Source organism: Branchiostoma floridae, chromosome 5 (genome assembly GCF_000003815.2).
Source record: "Branchiostoma floridae strain S238N-H82 chromosome 5, Bfl_VNyyK, whole genome shotgun sequence".
Classification (NCBI taxonomy): Eukaryota; Metazoa; Chordata; class Leptocardii; order Amphioxiformes; family Branchiostomatidae; genus Branchiostoma; species Branchiostoma floridae.
Window position 1 is genome coordinate 18361372 of NC_049983.1, and position 11670 is coordinate 18373041.

The window sequence follows — 11670 nt, forward strand, 5'->3', positions numbered from 1 at the left end:
GCGGATATGAATATTTACTCCTTTATTAAGTCAGTTCCATCATGGCAGGGTTAGTAAGGACAGTCGGACGAAGATTCTTCAGCGCAAAGGTAGGCCTTTTTACTTATATTCGCCATATGAATGCTCAATAAATACGTCTATGAACAGTATATCACACAGCAGTAACACTCACCTGTATGGGTCTGTCTGAGATTGAGTGTTGTCGCCGAAATCACAGGTTCTTTTCTTGACCTTTCCAGTGGAAGGGGGAGGGGGGCGTCAAAGATGAAAACTGGAGTGACTGAATCGTTCCTTATTTGTCACAACCAGCGTTCCCGCCAGGCATACGTCTTTACGTCTTTGGACGCATTTTTTTCTGGAAAGACGCACTCGGCTCGGCTGAATGCGTCCATAAAAAAATCTGAAAGAAAGGCTGACCTGTACCACCAGTGTACAAAATGTATCTGGAATCTTTTAAAAAATCTGTCTTTATAAGAAGGAATCCTACCTGTACAATTTATACTTCAAATTCTTCACTTTCCGGTCATCCCAGTAGTCTGGGCATGGGGCGGAGCGCGGCACGTTTTACAACTAGCGGACCCATGTACGACACACCCAGCCACGCGCCAGTCTGAGCTGTTCGTTGCGCAATGTAATTTTTTGTAGTCCGTGAAATACATCTGGCAGTCAGCATTCTTTAACACTCAAAGAAATCTTATGCAGCTTTTATATTCTGATATTAACATGATACTAACTTGTCCTCATTTTCACGTATTTGTTAAAGATTTGTGGGTAATACTAGTATTGAACAAACAAACTGTTCTGCGCGAGTGTTGCACATCTCAACAAAAGTTCTCACGCTGTGGGCAGTTGATTGGCAGTCGGTATCTTTGACAACAGGCCGCCGGCGCCAAGCAGTCAAGATTGGCCACCAGGTCCAAATCCAATCATCTTAATAACCAATCAGCGTTTGATAAATGTAATGTTACACTCTGTCATTGGTCACCGGGAGGAAAAAAAGACATAAGTTACCAAGTATTAGCGCACGTGACGTTGGTAGCCGCCCGTGTCGTCTGGCAACTTGAGTTTCTTCCGTAGCTGCTAACAATTTACTATCAAAGTTTCCCCATTTATCCAAGTTTTAAAAAATGGTGCACGGTAAATAAGTGAAGAATCCAAAACTATACACTTTATTTCTTATTTACAAAATTTCTTTTGTTTCAAAAAGACAAAATTTGCGGCAGAAAAGGGGCCGCAATATTGTTGTCAAGCGTCGATCGAGTCGGCTGTGCACTAGCGTTGGCCTCCGTGGCACATGGCGCGGCACGCCCCCCTCCCCAGACGGACCGTCGATCGCAGCGCCCAGCACGTTGGGACGTCTTTCTGGCTACTGCTTCAAGGCTACACCGGCACTGATCACTGCCAAAGAGGCAGCAGATCGTCCTCCTTCGAGTAATGTATAACGTTCTTGGTCTATTTAAAAAGAAATCCAGCCAAAGATTTCACGCCGAAAACGGGGTTACCTGAGGTCGCAGGAAACAAACGCACGCTCGTGGAAAATGACGGCAAGGCCTTGTAAAACCCCACCGATTCGAAAAATTTGTCAATGAGTAAAATCATCGGGCAAAATAGGAAAAAACACGGCGCCGTTATTTTATCGTCTCGGAAAACTATTTGATGCGGGAGGGCGCAACATCGATCGCATGAGGTAGACATTTTTTTATTTAATGACGGAAAAAAATTGGCATAATTTTTCCGTGGGCTGACGAACTGGCTAGAGCCCTGTTTCGAAGCATCAAAAATACAAAATTTTCATGTAGACAGTAGACATGTCTGGACAAATAAAACCCGGGCCAGATCACGGAAGGCTGATTCCCTGTGCTTATAGTTTTTTTGATATAACGTATTTTGATGAAGAGGGTGGTCGTCGATAACTGAAAATGGGAGTAAAAGAGGCAACCGTCATCCAATCTCAAGTGCATGATTATCCACTCAAATTGCAGGAAATTGTGTTCTAGAAGGTTTGAAAATCAAAATTTTCCCGGGGGAGCATGCCCCCGGACCCCCCTAGAATGCGAGCGCCTGCGGCGCTCGTCTCGCGCCTCCGGCGCTCATTACGCCCCTCCCAAATATTTGGACGCATACTTTCAAGAACCTGGCGGGAACGCTGGTCACAACTTTAGCGTTTTCTAGATACATGTCTCTTATTCTCATGGTATTGAGTTGTCTTTTGCAGGCCAAAGGTGACAGTTGTCCCATCATAGTTCAACTTAATTTTAGGTCAGCAGGGAGTTAAGATTTTGTCATGGTTGGAACAAGCATGATAGCATAATGCAAAAGAGAGCGCATCAGTATGTTTGCGGTGTGATGATCTCTCACCACGAAGACTGTGAACATGAAATTGCAGTGAATATTTTATGATTGAGTCAGATTGACAGTAGTTTTTCCCTGCACAGGAAGAACATGTGGCCAGTGATGGAGGCCATGTCCCAGGATGCCATAGAGGAGATGGTGGACAATGTCTTCAAGGATGCCAAACTGGAACTAGGAGACAGGTTAGAGAAGGAAATCTTCCTTTATGTCATTCTGAGAATACAAGGGTCCAAAAATCGTGTTCTTTAGGGGAAAGGGAATATAGGACCTTACATACCCAGTAAAAGAAGGGACTGTATATTTCTAATAGCAGGAGAAATTTTGCTTTTGTTCTAAACATGCATTGTCTACTCTATAGCATATCTGTTAGCTTGGTAGGTCATCTTTAATGGTACATTTGTATGTGTATGGTATATCCATTCACTTTGCAAATGTTTGCAACTCTACATTATCCTTGTTTGTTTCAGGATGTCATACCAGGCTTTCAAGGAGCTGAGCACGATAGACAGTTCACTGATGTCGTGGTTTGATGCTCTCGGCACAGTGTTCTAGTCAAGAACCCAGCCTAGCTATGAAATTTCACCAACAATAGACACAATTCTACACTGTCACAGACCACTGGTGTCACGGAGGGAACATGGATGTTGCATATATCAACATTCAAGTGTCAAGAAAACCCCTCCAGACCCCCACTTGGAAAGGGTGTACATGCCATACCTGGCTACAAATTGTCATGTATTCATCATATACTGTCAAATTGGTGTGTAGCCATCACTCAAGACAGGTACATGTAGTCACTATATAGAGAGAAAGCCATTCATACCAGTTTAAGTAATCACCAATTATGTACACAATGGTCTTTTGTACGAGGGGCGTGCAATAAGTAATGGTCCTGACCCACTTCCAGTTGTCTGATCTAAATGAAATTTTGTATGTGTAATAATTCATATCTCTATGGGTTATGTTGCAAAAGACAGCTCTGAACTAATTGTGGTTTCTGATTTACTGGTGTTTGAACTTAGTCAGGTGCGAAATGGACCAGGTGTGAAATGGAACCAGTTGAGTGTCGCGCAGTGATCCGGTTTTTGTATTTGAAAGGACGCACACCAAAGAAGACTTTTGATGAAATAAATGAAACTTATGGTGATGATGCCCCATCATATGACCTTGTAAAACGCTGGCATCCTGAATTCAAACGTGGCTGGAAGTCTGTGGAAACAGCTCCCAGACCTGGTCGTCCCTCTTGTGCCATTGATGAGGCATCAGTTGGAGGACCAACCTGGGGTGTCCTACAAAATCGGTGTCCAGAGCTGCATCAAACGATGGGAGAAATGCATAACTCTGGGTGATTCCTATGAAGAGAAAGACTAATAACTGTGCCAAGTTTCATTAATCTCCTGCTATGGGAAATGGGTCAGGACCATTACTAATTGCACGCCCCTCGTAGAGGGGGTCACTAAATGTAGTACAGCTTTGACTGTACAAGCTTTGCAGTGACATAAGAAAGAGATGTTGATATTTTAGTACAGTCATATGTGGCAAATAAGTAGAATATGTCAAAATAAGTATTACAGGGTTGTATAGAGTGATAAGATAAATATTAAGACCTATTTTTTTACATGGTTATCAAATATTAATGTTGAATGAGTTTATTTTTTGCACTTTTGAAGTGGTTATGTCTTTGAACCAGGTGTATTGTAAAACTATGCAAGAACAGGCATATGACATGCATTGCATTATCCAATAGACAAGTGTACATAGATTACTCAACTGCCAGTCACATATTTGAACATGTTTCCATGTGGCACGCAGACTCACCATACATATCTATGGTGTTAGAACACCTTCAAACATTGGCAGATAATTTCTACAAACACTTTGGTTGTCTGCAAAAGTGTGAACTTGTCTTTTGTTGTTTGTGTGTATAATGTACAAATGTTTGTACAGTATTTGGAAGAAATAGAATTAAAAGTATCAATGTTGGGTGCGTGTATAAAAGATATGGGTGATAAAAACGTGCACTTCCTATGAAGATAATGAAACATATAAGTTGCAGAAGAAATTTGACAGGAAAAGAGGAGAAAAACTTGAACCGGTTAACACACACTAGGCGGGATAAGAATTGTTCTTTTGCATGGCAGAATATAATATCTGTGTTTGATATGAATTCAGGGACAATTCGCTTTCTGTTAGATTTATGCATTAATTAAATCTATTTCCTGATGCACATGTTTATGTACAATGTCTAAAATCAAAGCTGCAGTACCAAATGTTCTCACTAGGGTTCCCACTGCCCTTGCTGTGTGGAGATTAGTCTACTTATAAACCACTACCTCCCCGCGCTCATTCTCCGTCATGAGTGGTCCGTACACCTTTCGGATCTCCCTCCCCAACCCTTGATCAGTCCCTCTCTCCTCCTCTTCGTTTGAAATCCATTCCAGTATACTGTCGATGGCGTCATCGACTTGAGTTACGTCCTTGCTGCAATGGACTTGTTCAAAGAGCCTGACCAAGGTGCTGAACTGTTGTTCATCCCCTGGAAGGTAGGTGTCGTCCTCCCACAGGGTCTCCTCTTGGTACACGGCGGGTGTCTCCTCTCCATCTGCGTGTACCACGGTGTAAGAAACAGTGTGCGCCTCCACCGCCCGCCATCCCTGTCCCCACCTCACGATACCGTACGTCTCCAGCGCCCCCTTGCGGGATCCACACGCGAAGCACCGCCCGCCGTTCGGGTGGACCACCATGCTGCGTCGCGCCCTGACGTGCAGGTGTTTGGTCGTGGCGCTAAACGGCCGCCCGCAGCTGAAGCAAAACGTCGTGTTGGTGGGCAACTGTTCCCGAGTGAAGGTGTTCTCACTTTCCTCCCAGCATGGCCTTCTAAACGGCTTCATGACGGTCCAGGCCTCTTGTTCGTGAGCTGATGGGTTGATGGTCCAGGCCATGATTCTATTCATCCGACACTAAATAACGTTAACTTCTCCAGTATTTACAATTCAAGAAAAAATCCTCATGTGGTTCGGAACTGGGAATAGATACTGCTGGTCTCAAATGATAATAAAAAGCTCTGCGATCCTTTGTAACACTCTGCTTTGTAACTCAAGCGCAGCATGATTTGAATTTTGTCTGCTGTGGCATCCAGTTCTAACATTCTTTTCTACGTTCCAGTTCCACGGTAATATTTCAGGTCAGACTAAACTTTCGTGACTCGTTATATAACATAGTCAAATAACTTTTCTTTGCATGTAACGCTAACTTTCCCTAGATCAAGAATGTAGATAGCCACAAAATCAGCTCAAGTTTGGCTGTTCATTGATTATGCCGCATTTAAACTTTTTTCTTCAATAGTAAAACTCGAATCGTCTCAAAGGAAAAAGGTTGAGGTTGCCACACTTCTTGGGCCACTTTCAAGCGCCACCTTGCGGATCAGACAAGAACTGCTTCGAGTCGATATTTCAAGATGGCCGCCGATAGATGAACCGGACGCGAGGTTTTTGCGGTCAAGGCGAATATTGGCTCAGCTTTCTTTACCCGGTCATGTCAAGGCCTCAGTAGCCGCAGCTTTCCTGACGGGGTCACATGGTTCAACGTTCCGTGAACATCTTTAACCGCACAGACGACATTTTGTCTTCATATTCGGAGTGGGCACGTCACAACAAAGTCACGAGATTGTCAGCACAATACAGTTGTAGCCTGTAAACAAATTGTATTGTTGGGAGCCAAGGACAGAAGAGGCCAACTCTTTCGATTTTCAGCCTGCTGTGGTGGACTTGGTAGAGATGACAGATGCTCTCTCGGAACCAGTATAGTCGTATAGGGGAGAACGAGGAGGGGGACATCAACAAGCCTCTCTTCGGGGAGTCCAGACCACAGGTGGGCCGTTATAACATTGGAATCTACAAGTTATAACGTTAGATATCTTCTGAAACAGATATTCTATGTGTGTTTGCACACTTTTCTGATCTTTCCGTATGAGCGTACCTCTGTCTCTGGATATATGTATCGTCGTGTGTGTATAACTGTGGTTGTGGGTGTGTCAATTAGGTGTGTGTGTTTGTGACTGTGTGTGTGTGTGTGTACATCACTGTTCATGTACGTGTGTGTGTGTCTAAGTAACACTGTTCATGTACGTGTGTGTGTGTGTGTGTGTGTGTGTACAACACTGTGTTCATGTGTGTGTGTCTATAATGTAACACTGTTCATGTACATGTGTGTGTGTGTGTATAACACTTCATGTACGTGTGTGTGTCTTTCTTTGTGCGTGTACATATTAAGTTGTATGTATATACAGGGTGGGTGGGTGTGTATGTTTGTGTGTATCACTATATCATAGAAATTGTGTAGGTGTGAGAGTGTGTTGTGACTTGTACACATTGTCATGTCACATGTAACATCTATTATCATAATACCGGTACGTTTACAACGATTTCTCTAGCCATACTGATTTGACAAATTGTCAACGCATCATTTTCTCCAGTTACATGTTGCTGTTATAGATTACCCTTGCCACTTCTTCTGTGTAACTTTTCTGCCACTCTTGTCCTGCTAAAAGCGTAGTATTGTAATTGTAACACGCCGCGGAATTACACGGCGAACGGGCGCGTGGTTGGGAGGGGGTAAAAAATACCGGTAGGAAGAAACACGGCACAATTAACTGCCGCTATGTACATTTATACATCCTCTGATGTTCCTTCCTTTTCTGTCAGTAAATGCATAAAACATAAACCTGCATGAGCATACAAAATGTCATGAGAAAACGGACGTATACTGTCAAGAATTTTCATTTAACTTCTGTCCGTCACAACCGCTATGACGTAACACTTCACTGCTAGCGTAGATATAAAAATGGCGGGAAAATGGCTGCGTACGTTCAATTTTGCCCATTCAGTCGTAGATCCGGGCTATTATGCAACGGTTCTTCACACTTTTACATGAGTTGTAGGTCACCAACAGAAATTCAAGATTGTTGTTGAATCATGTTCGTCTTGTGCCGTGAGCATGTGTAATTATGATCTATAAATTTGGCAATGAATGTGACAGTGTGTTCGTCCCACGACGAGCTGCCTACCCCGAAAAAGATACTGAAAACTTTTGGCCTTGTTGTCTTCGAATGCATTGTTATCGATACTTTGTAAATGATGTATTGGACACCTAGACGTCTGAAGTGTGCACAGCTCAGAAATAACTATTGTTGCATGTGTAGATCTCTTTAAGTTCCAGTATTTTTAATCTACCGGTATAAGTCTTACTACCGGTATTATGCCAATGCATGTTATATCGACTGTATATGCATTCATGTCTCTGGATAAGGAAAAATTGCCGTCAATTCTATGCTTCCGATTTCAAAAGTCAAAAATATGTTGAATGATGTAACACTAGTAATGGATCACATATCGTTAACATTACATGTAACGTTAACTCTACTGCAAAGATAAAAAGTGGTCAAGGTCAGCACGGTGTTTGTTATGTAGTATGTACATGTTCAAACTTCAAACTCACATTTGAAAGAGTAGAAAGTTCCCAAATGTGATAGAGACTTACAAGTAAACAAGCAACCCTGAAGGGATATCAGATTTCTGCACACATGACCTTGAACTTCCTGAGATCTGTCAATGTCACAGGTAATTGGTATGCATGAGATCACACATCCTTGACTTCTCTAGGGTCAAACAATCAAGTGTACTGGCTATTGCATTAAATAACACAATTGTTGCTATAATCTATTTAGATAAAAGACTTTCAGCAAATTTTGCTCATGCAGGCAATATCTCCTACTGGTATAAATGAAATCCTACTTTCATCCCGAATAGCAAGATAAAATCTCTTCTTCATTCCAGATCCCTTGTGCAGAGATCAAAGTACATTTGTACAGTATATGTACTAGTTACAGTAGTAGTGGTCTTTTGCTTAGTTTAATGTGAAACTTGTGTTTTTTGCAGGAACGAGTTATCCATTGGGTTCTGGGTTTCCTCACATTTCTGTTTGTAGGAGTGAGTATGATTATATCATTTCATTACTTAAATAAGTATATGAAAAATTTGCACACACGCACACGCACGCACACACACAGTCAAACACTCACACGGACACACATATGATACATCTAACTCTAATATACATGTAACGGAATTTGTGTGTAACATCAAACATCAGAGTCCATTAGTAATAAGTTATAGGTTAATTGTATTTTCTGTTTGAATTTGGCAAACAAATCAATTCAAATCAAATGTTTAAAATGGACATGGATTTGAAATTGATTATTTCACATGTAGATAATGACTGGAGCTTCATAGAAACCGATTGTAAGGTACATGTGTAAGTCCGGTTTCTGTCCATTTCAGTAATGATCTTATTGATGTGTTGGTCTGTATATCCTATATAACAGGTGACATTAGTCAGTGCCTTCATCTTCCCAAAATGGCCGCCCCAGCCCGTCAACTTGTACTTCGGCGTGTGTGTCATCCTCACATGCATCTCCAACATCATTCTGGTAAGTGACTTGTACCAATATATATACACTTGTCAAGAATAAATGCCAGTTTTGTTGTTACCTCCTGGAAGAAGGTTCATCTCTGACAGGGGTTGTGGCAGCCTTTTCAAATTTTTCAAAAAAGCATTTCTAATACTGTATGTACATGTATACTAGCTATGGGGTTTTGCAGCAGAGGCCATTATCAACAGCACCATCTTAGATGTATTACCCTGAAAAGAAATCTTACTCCATATTGTGGATTTGGGCTGTTTTTTTCTCATTCAAAAGCAACATCGACATTACCAACCACTACTCCAAGTTGTATGCTACCAACATTACATATGTATCGGGCCAGAATGTACTCCTCTATAGAATTTATACAGGTACATTATACCGTACATCCTAAGTTGTACATTCTGGCCTCTTACATGTAAGTCCAATCTTTATGACTAGGCCCCATAACCAGCGGTAAGAAATATTCATGACAGGAACTTCCAGTCAATTCCCAGTTTGAGTTTTGTTGTGTTCACCACTATTTAGAGACCATCATCGCCTGTCTTTTGCCTCTTCACAGATCTTCTGGTACAGAAAGGGGGACATCGACCCCAAGTTTAGAAGCCTGATCTACTATAACGCTTTCGTGATCCTGGTTCTGTGTGTGTGCGCAAACCTGTACTTCCACGGGGTGAAGTAACAAAACGCAACTCTACTGTACAGGGTACGATGTAGGGGAACATTGTATAGGTGGTTTCAAGTGATGTCACAGCTGCTATGCTGGTCGGTTGATCCTGGAAGAGTTCAGTCACCTGTAAATTTGTATGTGTACAATTACAGGGAACAATTACATGGTAACTTCATGCAAAACACCCATTAGCTGTATTCAGTAAGCAACAACAGTACTACTGTTTTAGTGATAATGTTTCCTGATGTATGAATACATGTATAAAATAATTATCACTGGCTGACAGAATAGTAAGATTTCTTGCTTTACAGATTTTGGAAATAAGACTGATGTAAAGAAAAATAGGCATTTTAAGTTTGACTTCAAGAATGGTACATGTGGAAAAACTTGTATAATACATGTAATTGATAAGTCACTTGTAGTTAATTTGTGTTTTATTTTTGCTTAGGCTTACAGTACTACTATATGAAAAAAAACTTTTTGTGCGTGTAAATTTTTGTTCCTAATTTATTGTTTCTGAAAGAGGATGCCGTATTTTCATGTACAGTTAATAGCTTATTCCATTCATTAACTAGACACAATGTTAGACAATAGTTGGGGAATATTCACTTGTATTCATATTACAAAATTGTGGATATTCCACTTATCACATTTGGGTTACTTAGTTGGAAACTTTATTTCAGTTGTCAATCAAAACAACTGTATGCCCCAACCATTATTTTTTTATTTTACACATTCAACTTGGGACTGAAAGAAATGTACTCCTTGCACATGTAGGTGGGGTACGTTACAAAAAATGAAATTCAAAATATGATAGAATTGTTCTTGTTTTATTAAAGATATATTGTTAAAGCATTGGCTTACAGGAATGGCCCCATGTACAATGGATCCTAGATTAGAATACAAATGTTATATATGCTTTGAGCTATGTATGACTTTTATAAGCTTTACCAACATTTGGTCAGTACCATGCATGTTACCTTTTCTGTACATTACTTGAACCACATTCCATTATCTTGCCTTGAGTTTAAGCACAGCTTTGTTTTTACATAAAAAGAATTTCATGTTAACATAGAGCTTGAGTGGTAAATTATTGATACAATTAGACTGGTTGCATATTCACATTTTAGTTTTTCAGTTGAATGTTTATTGAATGGACCAATCCTTAAGCCCCGCTCTTCGATCATGTTCTATTTCGAACACCTCCATCAAAAACAGTGCTAGTAGGACAGAACTGTAACTGATAAAACCGACTGACTTGGGTTTAGCTTTTTTGGCCCTAAAATCCTCTCAGATTGGGCCAAAAAAATACGATGCCCTCTTTATTAAAGGCTACATCCACTTGGTATAGTCGTTTGAGGAGGGGACACATATAGCTGCGGTAAGGGCATTATAATTTCCGTCAAAGTGAAAGCAGGAGGCACTCCATAGCATTACATTGTTGGTGGGCAAGAGTGCCTGGTTTTTGACATGCGGTCTATGCATGTGTAAAGCAGGTGTTCGAAATAGAATAGGGGTTTTTACCTTTGTTTGATATGATGTTCGATCAGGATCGGTCCATTATTAATTGAAGTTAGCATTATTACAGTAATTTATTGATTGAAGTATGTATACTACATGTATTATGTTTTTTTCCAGTACAACTGAAATGTAAGATAATACACAGGCAACAGTGGTGTTTGATTTTGTCTAGTCAAAGAGTACTTAAATAGGTCATGTACAGTTTAATCATTTGAATTTGCCACCGTATGTACTTACATAAATATATTCTCTAAGCAGAAGCGATCGTGGAGATACGTGTTGAAGCGGTTTGGATTTTTGCCGTCTCGCTCTCCTCACAAGGGAAGTGAGCCAGTAAAACCCTGCAGCTTACATGTTTTAACCTGTTAAGAATAAAGATTCTTGCTTGTTGCTGTATTTAGTTGTTTGCCTTGTCTGTTCATGCCCATCCATTGCAGTTTGTTCTGCTATCTACCTCCAGATAGAACACCTCCCCTATGCTATTACAACATCATGGCATGGTAGTTATCTTTAAGAGTTGGATGATAAAAGACAGTGTTGTATTTTTTGCAGTTGAAAAGTAGGCAACAAGAAATGCCCTTAAAAGAACATCTGAATGTAAAAAACATGAGGAAAATTCTCAATCTGCTTTGAGATCATAGAATTT

At 40.7% G+C, this 11670-nt stretch overlaps 1 protein-coding gene across 1 annotated transcript; it reads left to right on the forward strand.

Annotated features, from left to right (window-relative positions):
• Positions 1-5799: 5799 nt before the first annotated feature.
• Positions 5800-11420, forward strand: LOC118415243 (transmembrane protein 243-like). The gene is made up of 4 exons (XM_035819681.1): positions 5800-6222; positions 8289-8339; positions 8735-8839; positions 9396-11420. The coding sequence occupies exons 1-4, from the start codon at positions 6136-6138 to the stop codon at positions 9513-9515; spliced, it is 363 nt and encodes a 120-aa protein (XP_035675574.1). The 5' UTR covers positions 5800-6135; the 3' UTR covers positions 9516-11420.
• The last annotated feature ends 250 nt before the right edge of the window (positions 11421-11670 follow it).

Bases quoted from the DNA above. Each gene is read 5' to 3' on its own strand.
- LOC118415243 (XM_035819681.1), top strand. From the start codon at position 6,136: ATGCTCTCTCGGAACCAGTATAGTCGTATAGGGGAGAACGAGGAGGGG. The intron at 6,223-8,288 runs GTGGGCCGTTAT...TGTTTTTTGCAG, and splicing joins TCGGGGAGTCCAGACCACAG to GAACGAGTTATCCATTGGGT. The intron at 8,840-9,395 runs GTAAGTGACTTG...GCCTCTTCACAG, and splicing joins GCATCTCCAACATCATTCTG to ATCTTCTGGTACAGAAAGGG.